Below are 23,704 nucleotides of genomic sequence, written 5' to 3' on the forward strand. Positions count from 1 at the left end.
AGTGAATATTCTCAAAGCAATATTTTTTAATTATGTGTTATCGCCAGACAGATTTTTTTTTAGTAAGTAATATATTTAATTCTTATTTTTATCACTTTTTTCAGTATTAGTAAAACATTTTTTTAATTATTTTTAATTAATTGTATTCCCTTTTTGTTCCTTTTAGTCACATCCCTCCGTCTCCCCAGCTGTACACCTGCCTGGCTTTCATGGTACCAACAGAGAGTTACTTTTTGGTACCAAGCAAGAGTCTTTCTTAGTCCCAGTTTTCACATTATCACACCATCTTGCTTTCCATATGGTGACCCAGCATGGTTCACACTTTCCCATGCTGGGTCTTGAACTACTAACCTTCTGACTCAGAGACATCCATTTACCCATCGAGCCAAACACCCAGAGATGTTTCAGTACATATTTTGCAGGACCGGTTTCTACGTATATTAGGGTTAGAATTAGGGTTACAAGGGGACAACAAGATATTGTTAAAGAACATTTGTCATCACAGGGAGTGACCGTCCAAGGCTATCAGCACATCTGAAGCAGGGTTACCTGAACATGTAATTAGAATAAACTGGACTTAAGCCTCCGTTGCTTTCACACTGACTTTTCATTTACATTTTTTACACCAGAATTACCACAGCCTCGTTAGTTCTATAAGATATGGCATCCATTTACTTTGTTACAACATCTTAACTACGAATTAAAGAAGCAAACTAAATCTGTACATTTGTTTAAAACATGTCTCTCCAAAATTCACTTTCCATCCCATGCTGGGAATCAAACCACTAACCTTCTGACTCTTAGATATCCACTTACCCTTTGAGCCAAAGCATCCTTGACATGTTACGGCATAATTTTACCGGCTGGGCTTCTACTTATATTATTGGTTAGGGTTATAAGAGGAATTGTCAGAGGAGATATTGTAAAAACATTTGTTGAAACTCATCACAGGAAGTGACAGTCAAATGTTTTACATCTGTTCAGAAAAACTCAAGGCTACCAGGGCATCAGGAGTCAGGTTTCTTTAATATGTCCTTCAGAAACAATACAATTAAGCTCCAGTATTTTTATAACTTAACCAAACTTCAGGGTTTTTTTTCCATAAAGGAAAACCCTCTATTTTTAAGATGTTAACATATCTGCACGAACAAATTTGTTTCAATACTTAGAGAGACACTATATCAATATGACAACACAATGTATGTTGTTTAAAAGTGTTTTTACTGTACCAAATACAAAACAAGAAGATAAATAGTACATTAAGAACATCATAAACCAGGGGTGTCCAAACTACGGCCATTTTGAATCGGCCCTCAGCAAATTAAAAAATATAACGAAATATGGCCCACAAATACAAATATATTACACAGTAGTATTCATGTGCTAATAAGCCCACTTTTTAAATAAATTCAGTCAATTCATGTTGAAAACATTTTCTAACAAATCTTAGTTGATACAAAAAAGCCCAATAACTTATTTACACAACAAACTTGAAAAATACCCTTCATATTTCATCTTATTATAATCACTCTGAGGCTTCTGTTTTAAGGAATGAGTTGCCAACAAGATTAATGAAACCCTATAGAGAGCTGTGATGTAGGCTGTTTTTTTCTTAAAGCATATTCATGTATCAAGCCTAATTTACCTACATTTTGCTAACTCATAACTTAACGTACGAGGCAATACACCTCACCTCTATAAGTGGCCCAGCCCTTCATATATGTTTCTGTAGCCTATGTGGCATTGACCATTCAACTCCTCCATCGTGATTGCACGTGCGGCAGTGCTCCCATCTTTACGGTAATGGCTCAGTCGCCCCGCCTCCAATGCCTAATCCTCCATGGACGTTTTGCAGAAGCTCCTCTCCGCTCTCCATCATCATCTGTAGGAAAATGCGAGCGGGGAGCGGTAACATAATGTCAAGTCGGGCTGCTCTCCCTCACCCGCAGACATGAACGGAGCCCCGTCTGCATCAACCAGCCGCAACAAGTCGCTCTCACCATGCGGATCCACTGCAAAGTAGTTGTGATCGCCGTGTGTTTCGGAGTTTTCCTACTTTTGTACTTTTTGGGGGGCAACGCCGCGGACGATCCGCTGTTGAGAGAAGTTGCAGAGCAAGAGGAGAAGAAAAAGGAGGAGGAAAGCAACTCTTCAAGGCGATCGCACTCTGACTTTGGACGCGATGTTGCAGAGAAGTTTGCAAAGAAATCCCGAGTGGAAGAGCCTCTCCAGGGACGCAAAGAGAGGAAAGCGATCAATAGAGGCGTGAATGCAAAGAGGTGAGTTTGTTTCTGTCTCCTCTGTCGATTTCTGAACGCCTGATCCCATTTATGCACACACAAAAGCTTCATTAACTGCTCGGTTTTTGCTGAAACTCATATTTTCCTGTTGTTAGGAAGTTAAGAGTCAGCGTTAAATCATGCTTTGAGGCAGACTTGCAGCCTACATTGTGCTCAAGGACGCTGCTGGCTTCACAATAAGCCTGGTCTGTCAAAGGGACACTTTCAACATGAGCATAAACGCTGCTTGGCTGCCTTTTATGTCCCATTATGTTTGCTCATTTATTCCACTGTGAGTCACGTTGTTGCAATCTAATGTCTGGCTGAAATGTGAGTAGAGAGCATGACTAATGTGATTAGGTGGAAATATTGGCAGTGTTTAGAGGAGATAATAGCACAGAAGAATGATGAATTATAACATGACCTCTATATTTGGATCATTTGACCCTTGTTTTTTTTTAAGTATTTACATTCAATCCTTTGAGGCTTCAAAGTAGGGTTGGGCACTGTATCGACATAACATAGATATTGTGAAAAGAGGATTTTGGATATCTAGAAGTGTTGTCTCTTCTTGTTTTAAAGCCTGATTGACAGTCAAATGTTGTAATTTTCTTAATATATCAGACTTTGCCTTTACCCGCTTAGTCATTCTATCCATATTGCTCAGACTTTTTAAATTATTTTATATTTGTGAAATCACCAAAGGTCAACCCTCCAATATCGTTATGATAGCACAGCATTTGGTCCAAATATATCGTGATTTTCTTATTATTGCCCTTACAGCCTTACTTTAAAGGTCACCTTGACAGACATAAGCTGCAATTAATAGGGAATACAAATAAGCACATACGTTTTTGGGTGGCCTGTTTTATTAATTGTACTGAAACTGTGGTAAGATATTAGTGGATATGACAGAAAACGGAAACCCATCCTGTTGACTGTCAAAGTCTGCCAAAACAATCTATGTGGGAGTGCAACGCTTGTCAGGTGTGATCTTCCTCTCTGGACGCTTTAAGAGAAGCTGCACCCTGGCAGATGATCTTATTAACTCACCATCTCTTTGCCGCCTTTCAAAAGAAGACAAAAGGCAGGGTTGCTATTTCTGTTCAAGGATGTGAGCATTTTTATTATGTCTTCCAGCTTTCTAATTTCAGCCTCACACATCCCTTAACGTTTCCTCCCCGGGCTGAACGCCAGCTATGCCATAATAGCCACAAGTCGACGTTGTGTGCAGATACCCCGCTCCACTAATAATATGTATTCAGCTTCAAAGCCAGACTCGAGGTGCGGAACAGTGGAGATAAAAGCCATCAAGGCGTTGCAATGAGAAAGGACCTTTTACGTCCTCTCCGAAGCCACACTCCTCCATGTGTGCTCAGCACTGATAAGAGAGATGGGGTGGAAGGGGTCACTGGTGGCCGTAAAAAACCCACAACACACAACCGGGATTGGAAAGCGTTCAAGAGCGACTGTGCGATTAGTGGAAACACAGTAAGCATCTCTGGGCAAAGCCTCAAAAAACGTACTTCTATTTGATTAATGGTTGTTTGATTGGAGGTATAAAAGCCAGAGGAATCTGAAAAACAGGGTGTAGTTTTCGAACACTCGTGCAAGCCTTGGTAGAATGAGGGATGACATCAGACGGTGTGTATCTTTGCCCTTTGCTGTTCATCTGTGTAAACAGATTTCCTGTGCAGCATGCTCAATAGACAAACATCCCTGTTTTTCCTAATCATATCATTTCCTCTTGACACATCACACTTCTTCCTGTGGCCAAAAATAGAAAGAATAGGGAGTGCTCCATCTGTCCCCACAGACACATTACATTTACCGGAAGCTGTGTGTGTTGGGGTTGCAGATGAGGATTTGAGGCAAACCGCTTTAGTTGAGTAATCAATCAGTGAAATGACAAACAGTTAATCTACACGAAAATACAAACCTTTTGCTGGTTGCAGAGTAATACATGGCAAATTTAGCTGTTTTTGTATTGTTTTAATTTAAATATCTTTGGGTTTTGGACTTTTGATTAAACAAAACCATGATTTTAAGGATTCACATTAGGATATGGTACATTTTGAGAGGAATTTTTCTCTACTTTTACATTTTATACAATAATCGATTGAAAAAAAACAAAATATATATTAGGGATACAATTGTTAAACTTCGACAAGGGGGTGGCAACAACCCACGTTGTTATACTTGCCTTAAACCTATACAGCTAAGCTGATACATTTGTCTGGTTATTTGCACAATAAGTACATTTGTCCTACGCTATTTTTCCCTTCACATATCTGGCACTTTTTAGGGCTTCATCTTTGCAATTTTTTTCATTATTCCAAACGCTTCACTTTTTCAACATTTTGCTTGCCTAGTTGTATCTCAGTTGCTATCAGTGTCGGGTGGTAAAAGTGTCAAAGTTAATGCTGGTAATGTTAAATAAGAGGTCAGATGCCAGAATTAAGTAAAAATAAAGCAGGCAAAGGAATTGAATGTGAGCTTTGAACTTGCACCAAACAAACAACGCTTTCTATCTGAAGTAAACTAAATAAATCGATGTTGATGCCCATGATTTTATGTGCGATGCAATTACTTTTCTCTATTTAATGAGCTTTCCAAACCTGATTTGGATGTTGTATACTATGTTGTATACCATTGTCAAAGCTTTTGAGTCAGCCATGGCACATATCATTTAAAAAAGAAAACAAATTTGGGTTGCAGCACTAAACATCAAAACGTGTGACGTGTAATCCCGACAACAGAGCCCTCCTGTAAGCATTACGTCACTCTCATCTCTTTATTACTGTCAGAGTATGTTTTAAATTCAGAATAATACAGATGTTACCTACATATCTGCTTTGTTGCATTGAATTAAGGCCTGCATCTACAGGATTAGATGGGTGTTGATACCTTGCGTTGAAACAAATCCCTTGCCACTTGTCACTTCAAATATCGTTCAGCGGCTCTCCTGGCAGTGAAGAAGTCACTCTCTCACTGTGGCATTATGCATAGCTATAAAAATGTCATCTTGCATGACTGAACACTCTCTCTGCAAGGAGGGTTTTGAAATCTCCCTGCTTGGCTGTGTAGCTGAAAGTGGTTGGAGGGGGTGCTTGTGTGAAACTCATGAGGGGAAGTTAAACCTGTCTGTTACTCTGGCTAACTCACTTTTAATTTACTACTGAATGAGTCATAGAGGGAGTGGAAGGAGGAACTAGAAAACAAAAACATGCATGGGTAAAAGTCAAGGCTTAGAATGTGAAAAAGCATGGCAAAGAATCCCAAGTTTTCCTTGAAGATTACCTTTTTTAATGATGGGTAATGATCCAGCAAATATTTAAAACTATTGATTTAGTCATTGATTTACTAGCATATTGACACATTCCACTACATGCACCAGACAGACAGAGTAGTATTCAAGGTAAGCCAGTCCAAATGTGGTGGGTGTGCTGGAATGTAATAAACACTCAGAATCTGCCCATACTGTTGCATTTACGCAAAATGTCCCCACAATGGCACACATCACTTTGTTGGCTCCCTTTGTGTGCACAAAAAACTTAACTGTGTGTATTTGTATGTACCTATATAAGAAGCATGTATACAAAAAACAGAGTCTTCTTCTTCTTTATGCCACTGCATGGTTCAGCTCGGCTAGCTTCAACTCAAATTGAATATCAGATCCTCTTTTCTATTTTGGTTTCCACATCGAATAGTACCACCTCACTGTAGGTAGGACTGAAACTGCTGCGCATCACCTTCAACCTAAATCTGTGGAAATCCTTTCATTGGCAGCCAAACAGAACATCTGCACTTTATCAGTTGCACGGTGGAGCGAACATAGTGTAAAAAGTAGTTTTACTGGCTGCCATTTTTACAAGTAAAGTGAATTAAAGCTTGCGGCCGCTATTGATGGTAGCTTAGCAGAGTTTGTCAGGATATCCCATGTTGCGCAATTTCCTATCATCTCTCTGACCAATCAGTGGGCAGTATTTGAACTCAGCATTCTAGTATCGTCTTGGCTATCTTGGAACCTCAACAAAGTAGTACCTAGAAAAAGTAAAATGACAAGCATTTAGTTCATAGAAAACCAAAAAAGAGTGAGTTGAATGTAGCTGTAATGTACCATGCAGTGAAAATGCTTCATTAAATCACCAGCCCTAGTTTTCCATATGTTGTCATTACTAAGACACTCTCTAGAGCTTTACATCCAGTGGCTACCATGGTGAGCAACTGCGTCACTACCCAAGATTTCCCAGTAGGACTCGCACCTTATTAAACATGTTTAGCTTGTGCTTAGAATAGCCCAGTGTTATTGGGTTCAAGAAACCACAGGTCCTTAACCAAATGGTGAATTTTCTCTGCTTTGCCACATCTTGAATAAGGTGCCAGCCGTAAATCCAGTGGAGCTGTCTGAAGAAGCATCTTTCCTTGTCATGTGCTTAAACATTTGGTACCTGTTTTGAGAGGTACCAAATGAGCTAAAAGCAGTTATTCTCCCCTGTAGAGGAAGGTCCTGTTCAGTGTAGTGTCCTTCACCCCCGCTGTTTCAATCCAAAGTGAACATGTTGGATACAAGTCTGTCAAATTACCCAGTTATGTGCCAATTGATTCAATGCCTTTGAGGTGTAGTTTGTACTCTGGTTCTTCGCTCTAAATGTACATTTTTCTTTGACATAATCTTCAAAGGGGCTGCTTCTTTCTGTCTTTACATGATTTAAAAGGGTTGGCTGTGCTGCTTTGTAGGCTCAACGCTCTTCATGTGCTCACTCTGCAGCCGGTAATGAATTCAACTCTTTTGTACCTCTGCTGTGCTTCTCAGACTGCTTCCAGATGTGGGGAACAGTGCCACGACACAAAACATGATGTGTGCAGCCCATGCTTTCTAAAAACAAAGCTATTTTTGTTTTGGTTTTGTCCATCCAATTTAACGCAATAATAATTTCAATGGCTTTTATTTTGCATGACTAAGTGCAGCGTAATTACACCCGTGTAGGAGATATGGATTGCATTTCCGGCGGTAAAAATAGGAATGTGTGTTCAACAACCTTGACAGAGCGTCGGCCTTTGAAGCGTTGCAGACAGATTCCTCAGCACCTTCTCATTCATCCTAATCTGCGGTTCATCATTGTCCCTCAGCCATGCAGAAAACGAAGTGTCACGCTCAGAGACAACCCTGCAACCCACCTGTCAAATTTGACTCTTCTCTCTTCCCATCCGTTTTATGGTTGCTTCCTCTAGGCACAGAGGAGATCAATGCCTTTTTAGAATATGCAGTCTTTAGACATAAAACCATTTACCTTGCACTGTTCTCCCAAATAACGCTGCACGCTGAAAGAAAGGGTTCTTTGTTTTTGTTTTTTTGCCGGTCTTCTCTCCCCAAGGCTATGACAACATATGTTGAACATGGTTTTATTACAACCAGCTCCATGCTGTGTGTGCATGTAGAGGAAAAATAAATGATGTTGGTCTCAGCTTCAGGCTCCTGCATGGTACGAGTGTAGTGGGAGATACTCTGTACTGCTGAGTTTGTTTTAACACCACAGCAGTATTAGCTCTGCAGAGAAAGCACTTTCTTACATCTGATAAAGAACCTCCGTGCCTTTGAGCATGGAAGAACAAAGTCTAGTGGGAACTTAAAGATGAAAATAAGTGGTGTGTGTGTGGTAGTGTGTTGAGGAAGTGTTGAACAATACGTGAAGGCGCTTTGTCTTTGATAAAAAATAATCCTCACCTTTCACCTTGTCTCTTTGTCTGACAGGAAGATGAATGTGATCGTCTGCTATTTTGTTGAGTGCTTCACTTGTTTCTTCTGTCTGGATTCTCACAAAGTCCAAATGTATTTCTGTGTTTCTCACATGTCCATGTCCATTGCAGTCAAACATTAAAATGTTGACAGTTGAGCAGAGCTGACATATGCCGCTGTTTTTTGAGACTGGATGCAATTGATCCCATTGTATTTTTTTCTCAATATGCAGACATGATATTGCTCAATCACTGTTCTGACTGGACACAATGCATGTTGGGTATTTAAATCATTTTGTACAATGTATTTGCATTCTGTGGGGTGTTAACAGAAAGCTCTTAACCTGACCTCATTCTACTCCCAGTTTCTGTTCAGATTCTGTATAAAAACTGAATTTAAATCAAGACTTTGTTCCCTTTTTAACAAAAACAGAAATGATTCATTTTCTTACAAATGAGAAGTTTATTTTATAAGCAAAAAAATGCATCCTTGCTCAGCTCAATACACTTTGGGGTTTACAGCTACTCCTTACTTGGTAGTGTATGTATGTACCCGTGGCTAGCTAACGTTAGCAACCTTTATTTAGCCAGTTTTATGAGTTATTTTTCTTTGGCTACGGTAACTAATGTTTAAGAATGTATTATTATCTTTTAAATGTCACTAACTGTTTAGAACAACTTATATTAACTACAAAGCTCTTATCAATAAAGTCATTTTATAATTATGTAATATCATTTTGGCTATTTTACAAATGTAATACCTTGCTCCTGTGAATGGGAGCAACATTTGTCAATATGCCCAAAACTAGTAAATGTAAAATGGTGGTTTTGCATTAAATCATTCATCTAAAAGCAACATGTGTGATTATGTAGCTCAATACAGACCCTGGATATGTTTTAGTGGTTAAGCAGAACTCTTTTAGATCCACCACTGTCTCTATAATGTTGTGTTTTGAAGCTAAGCTTTGTCTGAACACCTTGCAGTTTATTTGTCATGCTGTCTCTGAATTATGTCAGGCTGGATTACATAGAAATGTGTAAAAGCACTGCGCAACACGTACATTTTCTTTTGATGGATTCATGCATCCTGAAAAAAGGGTGTCTTGCTTTTGAATGTTTATTACAAGCAGGATATTGCTGCACTGAAGCAGATAAAGGCTATGTTTCTGTACAGTGGAAAACATGTTGTAGCAAAAGGGAATTTGAAGGAGCAAGAGCTTAATTACTATCATACTTACACAGAAGGTTTCAAGTGTTCAAGAGCTGTTAAATAGGCTTTTCAAATGATGAGGGGTAGTGCTAAATTGCTGTATCCTTTTGGGGATTTTGTATAAAAATGGTTATGGGCATGTTTGTGCAACTACTATATGTTGATATAATTTGTTGACTTATTTAAATCACAAATGTATGAACCATCAAAATTCCATGTTGGTCAAGCCTTGTAGAAATGAATAACAGTTTCTGTTTCAGTTCGTTTACTTGTCCATGTTGAGACTCAAGTATGGTTCAGTGAATCTCTTGTAGAATACAAATTGCTCTTCACAAGCACTGCAGCATGAAGGCCAATTTACATGCGACGAGTGAGGGGAAACGAGCCTCGTTTAATCAGTGATTGTCAGCAGATCCAAACCCCCTCCACTCTCCCCACACATGGCCTTGGCCCATTTAGCTCCAGAAAAACATTGTTGTTCATCATTTGTTCCATTTTTATCTTCTTCCAGACTGTTAACACTTCTGTCTTTGGTTTCAGTAAACCGCGGAACATCGTGGGCCGACCTTTGACAAAGCGAAAACGGGCGGAGGACGTGATGCACCTGGCCGTGGTGGCCTGTGGGAATCGTCTGGACGAGACCCTCACCATGGTCAAATCAGCCCTCCTGTTCAGCCTCAAGAGGATCATGTTTCACATTTTTGCTGAGGACCCTTTGGCCCCGCAGTTTGAAAAAAGGGTAAGAACCCTCCAGGGGCCTGACGCCCAAATGCATATCTCAGGTTTTTACTAAAAAAGGCACAATATCAAACTATAAGTGGCACTCTTTTTATTATATTTCCTATGTTTTCTTCCTTAGTGAGTCTTCTGACTTCTGATTTAATCCAGTGTGTGTTAAACATCCCCCGCTCTCTTTGTAATAGATGATATCCAGATCAGAGCATTTTTAGCTCTGCCTCTCTTCAGACGTATAACCCTTTTATCTCAAGGCGGGGAGTAATATATCACCGAGACACTCACTGCTTTTTCTCACTACCACTTCAAAGTCACCTTTACGGAGGTGCCTGGCATGATTTTGATTAGTTCCACTGATAGAGTAACTAACAGTCTATTAACATCATGTCTACTAATCGACCTCAAACTCTAAACCTGTGAACTTGCCATTATGTGTATGGTGAATTATTGCCATGTGTTAAAATTCTCCACGTGGAAACGGGGAGTTTGTCGAGACATAGATAAAAGGGCAAAAATGCAAGAAGAAGCTTACTTCCAGCGTCTATGCATGTTGAGGGAGTTAAAAAGGTGGTCCCTAATCTCCTTTGATTTCTTATCCTCGTCAGCACAAAGTCTCCAAATGCTTGCAGCGCTCTCACTCTTTTCAGGGCCAAACTGTCAAACTGATGATTATAGAGGGACTTGGAACAGGTCAGATAACATTGTGCAGTTTAAGAGGGTGCCTTCCCCTTGTTTAGACTGTGGCTTCTTAATCAAACAACAGCTGGCGGATGCGTGTGTTGAACGCAGCACCACGAGACGTAACTTCATTGTTTTAAATGGACGTCTTTACATCTCATGTTGATAAAGTGTGTGAGAAGAGAGGGAGAGGCTTTCAGAATAGTGATTGTTTATAATGGCTCTTTGTCAATCTCTTTTCCTTACTCAACCTTTTAAGAAGTCCATTAGACACTTCCTCTGTATTAAGTGCCTTTTGAGAAGTTAAGTTACACGGCATACGAAAAAGAGAAGAAGAAGCTCAGGAAGCAGAATAGAAAAACATCTTATAATATAACTAGCAGCTCATAGGATAAAGTTTGCTGACAACTTTTACACATTATAATGTGTAGCTGTAGATAGCTAGTTTCTCGTTATGTATAGGTGCTATGTTGTGATTTAGCATAGGTAAGCTAACTTATGTGATTGTACAAGGGTGTAACTATCATCAATGTGCATGTTTGTTTTTCAATTTTTCACAAAACGTGTGGATTAATCTTTGCTAATATGTTGGAATCATGTTATTGTAATGTGTATTTTCAGATATATTGAACAATGATATGGCGGCCCACTTTACATAGGCAGACCTCCGGTTGAAGAACAATACATTATACCGTTTAAAAAATGACAACCAGTTAGCATAGATACACAAACACACACGTCTAAGTGGAGGATCATTAACAAATGTTTCTTACATACACTTATCCCATTGTTTATTAAAAGACATGAACTTAATTTCTAGCTTTAATGTCAAATCACAGTCCTATAGTTTTGTCATGTAAACAATAAGTGGCTTCCGGGAAAAATTAACAAAAATGTATTTCTCTAAATAAACACCCACGAATCATACTTCTTGGAAAAAAGCAGAAGGGATCAGGAGGACATTCTCTCTTGCTCCTATTAATGAGCATAGCACTAAACTCCTGATACAAAGACCTTGTTAGACCTTGTAAATGAAGTATGTGTTTCTTTGCTTCCAGCTGAATCAGTGGCCTCACTCCATCTCTTCCAAGTTCCAGTACAGAATCTACCCAATCACCTTCTCCGTGGGGAACGCTGACGAGTGGAAGAAGCTCTTCAAGCCCTGCGCTGCTCAGAGACTCTTCCTCCCCGTAAGGCTGCAGCACTTATCTCCTCTCATATCCTGGCCATGCATAATGTCATTAACCAGTGAAACAAATGTAATTAATTTCTTCTTTAACAGCAATGTCCTTCCAAGTGCATGGCTATAATTCACTTGTGTGATTATTGATGATTTCACACTTTTTCTGCAGCGTTTACTCATTGAATAAGCAGTCCCTAGATACCTGGTGATTTCATCAAGTGAAGGCTATTGATTTTATTTTCTGCTGGTGTTCATTGAAATAACAGCCAGCTTACTTGCCATGTAATGAACATATTGCTTGCCAGACAAATCCATTGGTTCTTTTCTCTAGCTGCAAGACAATCAATAAACATCCACTTTTCACTTAATCAGGAAAACCTTTTGAGAAGCTTGTAGTCAATCAGCCGCTACAATAGTTTGAATTATGTAATATGTTAAAAGTGGTCTTTTATACTGCTTCAAAAGGATGAACAATATTGGTAAATAATCTAATTGAGATTTTTTTTATTTGGACAATGCAATTCAGTATGCATCATTTTATATTAATCAGCCAGCTAAGCAATCACAGCAGACTGGGCTCTGGTTTCAAACAGAGGGTGAAAAGGGCTGGTATAACCGGCAAGAGAGAAAGCCTTTGAACTCCATACTGTTTCAGAAATCATCCTTGATAATCCATGATATGGCGTTTCATCACGGCAGTATCTGCCGGTAGAATCTCCTGCATGAGCTCAGCCCCCTCCTTTTTTAAAAAAAAAAAAAAAAAGCTTTATACCCCAAATCAGCACTTTTGAAACAGGAAGTGAAATGGAGGGATATGAGGCATGGCTAGAATGGGTGATCCGTTTGGTATTTTGAGCAAAACACTTCATAGACATGTTTTTTATATATTATATATCTGAGACCTATGCTATTGCCTAAAAATAGCATGATAGGTGCACTTTTTAAAGCATGTAAACATGTCACAGTAGAGGCACGAAATACAAATATGAACCTGAAAATGAGCATTATAGGTTCCCTTTAACTCAACAGCAAAGCACTGCCTTGTGTAAACATTAAAAGATACAAAATAAATCTGAATCCCACTGATATCCAATCAGTAACAGTATCAAACTAAAGTGCAGAAATATAAATAAATCCACACTATATATACAGTCTATGATCTCAACACTTAACATTTGCCACTCTTAATACATTTTCATAACTTAAAGCCCAATGGTAACATGTTGATTTAACTCAACAACCCCTCTCCACTTACATGCCAGAGGTCCTGTGTGAACATTAATTAAATAAACAAAGACAATCTCACGGATCTCCAGTCAGTAACAGGAGCAAATCACACACACTTCAATGCACACTGAGTTCAACTCTTTAATATTATGATAACCCAAGGCCTCGCTGTAAACATGTTAACAGTTCAGTTTCTAGACTGTAGTGGCGAGGCACGAGGGAGACTTTGTTTTGCCTCGAGGGCTGAAAGTGATGCCAACGTTTGGTCTGACCCCTTCACTTAACCCAGCAACTCTCCCTGGTTCTTCAGGCGACGCAGTGTACATGCCCTGCTCTATATCCTAGTAACATTCAGGTTGAGTTGATGTTATAACAATGATGTAATGTTTCCTTTTTTGTTTTAGGTTAGATGAGATGAAATTAGATTAGATATACTTAATGAACCCTAAAATTGGGAAATTGTTTTCAGCAGCATGTTGAAAGTCATTACACATCAGTTAACAATATAATAAAAATGAAATATACAGAAATATGACAGATACATATTTTAAGTATATACATGTGTAAATAACATATGCAATATAAAATACACATAAAAAGTTAGAATTCACTGTAATCGACAAACTTACTAAAGAAAACAAATATATATACATAAAGGGACTATTTATAAAAAAAAGATGAATTCAAATGTATTTATTGCACTTATTGTTAATAACTTAATTAGATTTGCTGGTTATTTAGTTCATTGTGTCATGGTTAATTGTATCATGTCCATACCACTCCTCCACCAATAACACATTGGTGGACAATAAAACCTTAATGTTTCAATTTAACTGTGACTTACAAAGTTAGTTAACACCATGTTAACTTGTATTAACCTATTCATTTTAACGCTGTTGGTTACCTGTGCTGATCTTGTTAGCAAATTAATGTTAGCCTGACTACAGCAGAGAAAAAAATGCAAACGGCTTAATCATTTAGCTAACATGCTAACAACAGTAGTATAGTAAGCTAGCGTTGGCAAACTGAAAGACTTAGTACAAGTTTTTTTGGTACCACTTTACAATAAGACTACCCTTATAAAGGATTCATAAAGGGTTTATAATTAGGTTATGAATTAGGTTGTAAACACTTTATTAATCCTTAAGAACCATTTATAAACCAGTTCTAACATAGTTTTCATACATCAACACAGGCTCACTATTTGGCAAGATGACTAAGCCTTATATTGGCTACTTAGCGAGAATCAACTCAGTGAGCAACAGATACCAAGGATGCTGGCTGATGAAGGAGACGAAGTAAGCTAAGTAGCCAATATAAGGCTTAGCAGTACAGATAAATGTGGGCTCACTATTTGGCAAGCAACCGGTCACAGTTGCCCTGTTTATCTCATGTCTTATAAAAGCTTATTAATGATTTATAAAGTGTTCACAACCTAATTAATAAATGAATTACAAACTATTCATAAACCCTTTATAAGGGTAGTCTTATTGTGGTACTAAGTGGTACCGTTTTTTTCTGCCAAAAGTTACATAACCTTACCTCATAAGTCATATATAGTTATAAAGTTATAGTTGGCTTAGTTATATCCCAAAATGTGGGTTTTGTTGTTTATATGTTCCTGGCTGCTTGACCTTTCTCAGCTATATTGTTGTATCTTTATCCTTCAGTGGGTTTTACAATACTCACCATAAAAAAGAGCTTAAAAGGGAACACTTTTGACATCCAGTGTGCTTTAATAGTTTATAATCCATTAAGCGTGTAACCACAACATTTGAAAAGCCCATTTATATTGACAGATAAATCCTTCTCACTCCTCAGTGGCTATTATTGCATTGCTGTGGATAATCACACACAAACTGAGGCTGTATAAACAGTGGGTTACTGCTCTGTTTGGGCTTGTTGGTATCGATTTCTGCTTTGTCACACACACCGGCACTCGCTTTATCTCACTGCTGTCAGCAATATAATCCAACAGAGCCAGCAAAGCCTGTGGTGGAACACTCTGTAGCACGGTGACATGGTTTAATAATATCACTAGGGCTGCTGGATTATGGCAAAAAAAATCTATAATAACCTTAATACAAAAATAACACTTTCACTTTGGAAACATCATGTTTTTTTTTTTTACTTTTAAGAAAGATCAGTGTCCGTTTAAGGCTTCATGTTGCGGTTTGACCATCAATCAGTTGTGGTGGCACAATCTTTACCGCTTTAGATGCATAATTTACAACGTTATCTTAGCATTTCTTATACAGGCCAGGCAGTGTAACTCTGGAGAAATGGTGGCACAATGGTATTGTGTAAATGGTATTGTTTACATTTCCGTATGCTAACAGTGTCAACTGGTGACATGTCTTTTGCTAGGAAGCATATACAGGCTTCTGTTATTACTCTTATGTCTTTCAGAGGTGGATGGGAATGTGGTTGCATTACAAAGAGCGTTTAAGCTTCTTACTGTTTGTTATAGACCACTTAGGGATTGGATATCTGTTGACTTAACAAACTGGTTGCCTTGTGGTGTAGACACCGCTGTGTAAAGTATTTAGCAAAGTACTTTTTGTTGTTTCTCGTCAGACTTGTTGAAACCAAAGTGTTTTTAAACTGCTTAACTGCTTTTACATTTTTTGTTTATGTAAGGTTATTTTCCGTCATCTTGGCACCAGCTAAACTAAACATGTCACAGCCTGGCTGAGTTTGAGCTTTAAGTGAGGGGCGGGAGCCCACCACTGTGAAGGAAAGGGTGCACTGGATTTATAACACAACACAACACTAGAGCATTGCTGAGATAATAAGCAGTAACTTTATGATGTTGTTTCATAGTTGTTGACATTGAAAATAACATTTAACTTATTGCCAAATTCTAAACAACTATTTAAATTGTCTGTAAGTGGTTCTGTCTGTACCCTATACCTCTCGCTCCATGTGTTTCATACACCAAATGGTATATTAAGTAAAATCTTTGACAGCATGCTAAACCTAGAAGTAGCACAAAATGTACTCTGTCCTACTGGTAAGTGACTTTAGAAATAGTTTAAACGAAGTCTGGATGCTTATTTTAGTTAAACTGGCAGAGACTGTTTAATTTATCACTGGATACAGAAAGTAATTGTCTCATCTTAACTCATCTTATTGTTCGTAGCATATGGTGAAAATCAGGATTTCTTTCTCACAACTTTAATGTTGGATGATATGTGAATTTCAAAATGCTCTTTCACAGATTCCCTCTGAAGTGTGTGGTGGGAATTTATTTATCAAATGTGGATAGAGAATCAAACCATTCAGCTGTCTTTGGCGTATTTTATTTCTTGTAAGAAAGTTCAGTCAGTCATACAGGGAGCATACAGTCTGCAGAGTGAAAGACGAATAATAGAGTTTGGGTTGCATATTTAAACACAGAGAGAGGAGAAAGGTGGCGTAAAGCTTGGTGATAACGAAAGGAGCATTCTGGAAGTTAGGGAGGATGTTCTCAGTTCACCTGAGTTGAAGGTCATAGTCAAGGTGCACATGGAGTGTAACTAACAACATTGCAACAAATCTTCTTAATAAGGAATTTTCCAAAGCTTAGCTAAGAAGTGTGAGAAGTAGTAAATATAGATAAACATTAGCAAATATGAATCACACAATGATATTATTAGAGTAAGTAAGTGAGCATAATATTTTTCTATTACAAGTGCTGCTGAAATGTAGTGTCCCTTAAATCACACATATCCCAGATTTGCATCTTTAGCTGAAAGAATGTACGCTTAAATATTCTAATGATGGCTGTTATCATCTGTTTACAGGTCATCTTGAAAGACGTGGACTCGTTACTTTACGTAGACACAGATGTGCTGTTCCTGCGGCCAATGGACGACATCTGGAGTTTTCTGAAGTCCTTCAACAGCACTCAGCTGGCAGCAATGGCCCCGGAGCACGAGGTCCCAAAGATTGGCTGGTACAGCCGCTTCGCACGGCACCCTTTCTACGGAGTCACCGGGGTCAACTCTGGTGTGATGCTGATGAACCTCACACGGATCCGCAGCACTTTGTTTAAAGTAAGGACAGAACATGCTCTTGTTTCCCTCACTCTCTGATCAGTGAAAGGCTAAAGCAAGCTTCCCTTTTACATACTGAAGGTTATTTTCTTTGAGCTTAAGTTGCAGTGCTTTGAGTGGGCTGAAGCTTTCTGATTATCATGCGAGGAGCACAGACTTCTGCCCTCAGAACTCAATTTAGCAGCTCTTAACACTGCCAGCAGATTGCAAATGGAACTAGGAATGTAAATGTGCTCCTCCTTTGATGATGTGTTCGAGAATAAATGAGAGAAATTGCTCTGGAGCTGTTTTGAAAGTGAATGTTGTTGTCGGTATTTCAGAACAGTATGATCCCAAGCGGCCTCTCATGGGAGGATATTCTACATCCACTATATCAGAAGTACAAGAACCACATCACATGGGGAGACCAGGACCTGCTCAACATCATCTTCCACTACAACCCAGGTACGGTAATTTTTGTATTAATGTTTTCTTTAATGATCATAGAATATATTGTTGTCACATTGAACACACATTATGCAAAGCCCCAAAAAATATGCAACAAATTGATCTACTGAAAGCCCACAAAAGGAATTACCGGAAAATCAAAGTGTATATATATATAACACCATTTTGAATTCCTAGTCTGCCCACGGTCATCATGTCTTTCAACATTTTGCCAATTCATTGTTGGTAAACCAGTCTACAAAGAGAGGTGCAGGAATGAGTCCTAAATCCCGGGAATGAGTTAGCATTTTACCACTTGAAAAGCATTTTTTCTTTTGGTTAGATGCCTGAAATAAGATCTGTAATCAAACAAAGCTTAGAAGATGTTCATATTTTATTCTACGACATAAATACAATTGCAATAAATACCCCACTTGTAAATATCTGAAGCTTCTATGTGTCATACAAAAATGTGGTTGCTAACACGTGACTACATGACGAACATTAGCCGCCATTAGCTTAGCAGTTGTGTTTTGCAGCCATGTGACCATTATGCACTTTGTTCATAGCCTAACGCTTCAAACATCATAAAAGTGCTGGTAATATGTGGGGACTTGTCCACATATTTTATGCAATACTTTCCGAAATCCAATGGGAAAGTCCCATTAACTTTTTGTCAAAGGACCCCTTGCCATGCTAACTTCCTATTGGGTCTATAAAAACATGTCATCACTGCACCACACCATTATAAATCTGCTTTGGTAAACACAGGATGCTGTGACTGCAGGCTACGGCACACTGAGTTCCAGCTGCAGCGGCCAGATGTAGGCATTAAGCGCTCAGAGCCTCGGAGGAGCTGGCATCGCTTGTGTTTGCTTTAAACCACAGCCAAAGTGTCTGTTTGACATGGTGCAGCTTGGAGCGCTCTGCAATCTGCAGAGGAATATTTACGTTGGCCCAAAAGCATTGACTTCTTTGTGTTTGTTCTGCTATCAGGAAAAACATGTGATCTCTCTTCAGATTAGGGCTGAATCAAATGCATTCATATGGTTTTTAAGGTGGACTTGTGGAAAGAAAACATTCAAAATACACATTAAGGTGTTTATTTTACTCACTTTGTCTATTTGTATCTCCAGATGTCTCCTAAATGCACCTCTTTTTAGCATAATGCATAATTTGCTTAAAATGTAATGTAATTTAAAGTGTAGTATCTCTCTAAATGTATGACATTATTTATCTATTTTCTTATTATTCATATTTATAGTCTCAAAATGACTGAGTAGTGAATCTTATTGTTAAGGTTTTTACAGAGGTTCTTCGTCATACTATATCATTCGTAGTCAGATTTAAGAACGACAATTTGTTCCTTAAACATGGCATTTATTTTGTAATGGCTGTTGACGGTATGTTTTGATTTATGCAGTGATAACAAAGAGATATCCAAAATCCTATACTCTTATACATCTAATTGTTATTTCTTATCTCTTGTATTAACTGGCCTGGCATTTGATATCGAGGTAATCCAAACTGAAAGTAATCAGGTCACAGTACTTTTATATTGTGATACTTAGATTGTGTTACTGATAAAAACATTTAACATAACTAATCATTGTAAATGAATACATTACGTCCATGTCCCAACCCTGAGTATAATATAATGAATAAACTGTTTCTCTTGTGTTTCTCCTCTTGCAGAGTGTCTCTTCATCTTCCCCTGCCAGTGGAACTACAGGCCAGATCACTGTATGTATGGCAGTAATTGCAAAGGGGCCGAAAAGGAGGGCGTGTCTATTCTCCATGGCAACCGTGGAGTCTATCACGACGACAAGCAGCCGGCGTTCAAAGTAGTCTATGATGCAATATGTGATGTAAGTGTCATGTAATATAATCAGGGTTTATTGAAACAATATGAGTGTCACAGCACAACAAGCTCTGTTAAAACTGCACATCGTTCTTTTTAGACCAAGGGAAAAAACTGAATAAAAACAAGGACTACCATCATAGATATAAAAAAATGTGTTAATACCTCATTTACATATTACTGTAGTCCCACAAGAGAAGCTGTTTAACATCAGCAGATCTGGTGTGATAACAGGGAATCTGACACCTAGTTACAAAGAGACTGTGAAAGGAAATATGTAGGGAATTAACAAGACATTTCAATGCAGAAGTACCTATCAAATATATTTAATAGCTCCAGGGTTTGAAATAATGGGGCGGTATGAGCATTACAGCGAGAGTTAGTGACATCCCTAACATTACTTCTTGTAATATAAGATGGAATAGAGACTGATTTTATATGCGCCGTAAGATATGAAAGGATACATCATAGAGTCATTTAGATCCAAACCTTTTTCCAATTACAAGATATGTCTTACTCTCCTAAAATACCAATATATATTTCCTTTGCAACTTCATAAGAGATGTGTTTTTTATCAGTGAGCCAATCATCAAAGATAATACCTAAGATCTTATCAAGAGAATCATTTTCATTACATTTAATTTTTAGGGTTTTATTTTGCTGCTTGAAGATCATATAACTCTTATTAACATGACGGGATCATTTATTGCATTTTAACCAGATATTCATCCTCCTATCCATAACATTCTTAATACAGGTTTCCGCCAATGCTCATCTTTCGCTATAAGAAAAATATTTATATAAAATATAGACATAGAGTCCAAGATGGTTGGTTATTTAATACTGTAACATTAATGGCTAGTGTCTGTGAAACATCTCAGAGCAGATATGTTACAGCAAACACAAACAGGTGTAACTTATCACATTAACGATGGCTGATTTAAGAGGGTGTGTCAGTTCCAGGGTCCTGGTGTTATCCATCATTAATGCAATTAGTGACACCTGCGCTATTCCAGCACATACAAAGATCTGCTGTAAGGAGGTCTACTGATGCTGTGCATTGGAAATCATATAATGTATCGTGATAGTATATTATTTTTAAGTAAAAGCTCAACTTATTATATAATTGGCTTTGATTCATTAGAGATTTACATTACATTTCATTAGGCAGACCCTTTCATCCTAAGCTACTGACAATAGTAGCTGTAAAACAACGAATATACAAACAGCAAGAATCCTGTATGTACATTAGCTTTCGGTGCTTGTGCATTGGATTGGAATAAGGTAAACATTTAATTGAAGACATCAGGATGCAAACAAAGAAAAGTCGTTCCTTTTTTAGTAAATTCTCCCTTGCTTGCCTTAAACAATCTGGGTCAGTTTTTAAATTTAGAATTTGTTTTCTCCTGCAGTAGAGTCAGCTCCCCCCTGCATTGCTGAGATAAGCCTCTTAAAGACGAGCTCAGTCATAATTAATGATTAATGCAAAACGCCAGCACCCCCACCCGACCCCTGCTGCTGACGGGATGCGTAAATACCATTTAGTCTGTGATACGTTCCATTAAAAAAACTATCAAACTGAAATAGCTCATGGATGAGAACTGACACAGGACGATGTTCTCTGTTCCTGCAGTTTCCCTTCGAGGACAACATGTTCCAGTCGCTGTTCTACCCCATCCAGACCAAGTTCCTGGACACGGTCAACACCCTGTGTGGTCGCATTCCTCAAGTCTTCCTCAAGCAGATAGAGAAGACCATGAGGAAGGCGTTTGACGAGAAAGTGGTCCGACACGTCAGACACAACTGATGGAGAAACTGTTTTATTCTGACAACACAGAGGACCAGGTTGCTTCGTCTCTTAGCACGTATGTGTTCCTGGAAAGTTATTGTGAACATAATGAAATCATGGTATGGGTAATAATAGGCCTATGTATACGGAGAAGCATACAGTGCTGGTCAGTGGTGCCGTAGAATAGGTTTGCCTTATTGCCGTCTTAATACATCTCAGTTATGTACGATGAAATGTATGTTGAAAAGTGAACAAAAAAAGACTGCACAAAATCTTTTCTTTTTTAAATCAAGAATTATAAGCTCTTCATCTTGAGTGTAGGCTAAAAGCGAAATGTATGACGTACTTGTTTATCTACCTTCTTTTTTATTTCCTCATTGACATACACTACACAGAGCTGACGTTGGACTTTGGAAAGCTTTACTACTTGAAGTAGTAGATTCATAAACCACTCCTCTCAAATCATGTGAATGTTTTACCAGCAAATAACTTGAAATGTGAGCAAGTGTGAATGGGAAGAGTTCATGGTCTGTTCTGCGGCTGCCAAATGCCACTGACAGTATTAAATACAGCACAAAAAAGAGGAAATACAGACTTTTATATAACAAACCGAATGTTAAAATGCACTTTCAGAATGATATTATTAGGACTGGATGGTTGTGTGTTTGCAACATGTCCACATTAGATGCTACACTGTCCGGAGTTAATCAAAACCAAAAGTGCTAGCATTTAAAAATAGTGACAGCTGATTATGTGCCATATAAATATTCATGTCTGCCATGTTTACTATTACAAGAAATGAGTGGTATAGGTGAGTGAGTGTTTGAGAGGGTGTCATAGTTTTTAATATGATGTATGGTCTGTTGTGAACACATGGATTTTAGCAGCATTACTTTCAATGTGGTGTAATGATCTAAATATATCATTTAAACTGGAAACTGAAAATGGCTGTACAGTCAACATGTGTTTCTAAATAAATCAATGCAATGTACTGAGTCTCATTTTACATATACCATTTATGGGGATTGAAATACACCAAAGCAATGCATTCTTGTCACAAATGTATTATTATAATGCAAGGAGGTAAGTCCAATTTTAAAGGTGATTCTAGATAACAATACAGAAGATCTGTCTTGAAATAAGTTTCTTAATTTGTATTGTTTGGTTTAAATAATAACATATTCTTGTTATGATGATTACTTCATAAAAAGCATCACACAAATGTATGCATGTAGTTTTGATGAATATCAACAAATGTTTATGAAACTAGGCTAGGAAACTAAACTTCCTGCTGTATGTGTTTCACTAATGGCTCTTATAAGTTAAATATTTTTTATGTTTGAGGAAAATGATAGTCACCCAGTTATACGCCTAAGGGATTTTAAATAATTGCAGTCATTGTGTTGTTCTTGAGTCCATGCCAACAGCATTGTGGACAGCATATTAGCAAAACCAATAATTAGTGGTGTCATGTATTGAAGTACATTTACTCAAGTACTGTAATTAAGTAGGATTTCCGAGGTGCTTGTACTTTACTCAAGTATTTCCATTTTATGCTACTTAATACTTTTACTCCACTTCATTTTGGCAGCCAATATTGTATTTTTTACTTTACTACATTATTAAGCAAAATGAGTTACTTGTTACTTTACATATTCAGATTATAAAATAGTACCAAAAATGTACTAAAACATAAACTATGATATGAAATGATCGGTTAAGATATCGAGCATCAGTATAAAGTAATTCAATTAGCTCCACCTTTACTAGCTGTGATGAACACATTGATTGAGATTATTTATATTCCAGTTAATTAATATATGATGCTAAAATGGGACATTACGCACAATAAGTAATTTTACTTTTGGTATGTTAAAGGTGGGGTAGGTAAGTTTGAGAAACCGGCTCGAGATACACTTTTTGTTATATTCCATGGAATGCTCTTAACATCCCGATAGCAATGAATATCTTAAGTGCTTTGACAAAAAATCCATAACAAAATGTAATCTGTGGAAGCCGTAGTACTGTAAAAAGCACGACCAATCATTTTAGCCGGCCCGGCTAAAATAACTGGATGGCCTACCTGCCTGTCAGCCTTCCATCGGGGCACAAACTTATCTCGTGCCCTCATTGGTCATGTGCGCGTTTGTGTGTGAACCCTATGGTGTGAACGCAGCATTAAGGAAGTGGGAGATTTTTTCCGGCTGTGTATTTTCAAATTCTAGCACACTCGAGCTGGTTTCTCCAAAATTACCTACCCCACCTTTAAGTATATTTTGATGCCAATACTTTTGTACTTTTACTTAGCTAGGTAACATTTTGTATGCAGGACTTTTACTTGTAACCAAGTATTTTTACACTGCAGTAGCCTATAGGCCTACATAATATACTTAAGTCAAATATCTGAGTATTTCTTCCACCTTGCCAATAGACTTAAGAGCAAGCTCTTAGTAATAGTCAAGTATATTGGTTCTAATATTTAAAAAAAATGGTGTTTAATTAATGTAATCAGGTAGGCAGATAATAGAGGGAGCACAGTA

The 23,704-nt window shown here is 38.0% G+C and overlaps 1 protein-coding gene across 1 annotated transcript; it reads left to right on the plus strand.

The window, feature by feature from the left end:
* The first annotated feature begins 1,827 nt into the window (after positions 1 to 1,827).
* Positions 1,828 to 22,155, plus strand: gxylt2 (glucoside xylosyltransferase 2). The gene is made up of 7 exons (XM_034121684.1): positions 1,828 to 2,279; positions 9,769 to 9,967; positions 11,700 to 11,831; positions 16,837 to 17,088; positions 17,409 to 17,532; positions 19,210 to 19,382; positions 21,009 to 22,155. The coding sequence occupies exons 1-7, from the start codon at positions 2,002 to 2,004 to the stop codon at positions 21,180 to 21,182; spliced, it is 1,332 nt and encodes a 443-aa protein (XP_033977575.1). The 5' UTR covers positions 1,828 to 2,001; the 3' UTR covers positions 21,183 to 22,155.
* The last annotated feature ends 1,549 nt before the right edge of the window (positions 22,156 to 23,704 follow it).

This window comes from Trematomus bernacchii, unplaced genomic scaffold (assembly GCF_902827165.1).
Source record: "Trematomus bernacchii unplaced genomic scaffold, fTreBer1.1, whole genome shotgun sequence".
Classification (NCBI taxonomy): domain Eukaryota; kingdom Metazoa; phylum Chordata; class Actinopteri; order Perciformes; family Nototheniidae; genus Trematomus; species Trematomus bernacchii.

Coding starts and splice junctions, on each gene's coding strand:
- gxylt2 (XM_034121684.1), top strand. CDS start 2,002: ATGCGGATCCACTGCAAAGTAGTTGTGATCGCCGTGTGTTTCGGAGTT. Junction 9,968..11,699: donor CCCCGCAGTTTGAAAAAAGG/GTAAGAACCCTC, acceptor CTTTGCTTCCAG/CTGAATCAGTGGCCTCACTC. Junction 17,089..17,408: donor TCCGCAGCACTTTGTTTAAA/GTAAGGACAGAA, acceptor TCGGTATTTCAG/AACAGTATGATCCCAAGCGG.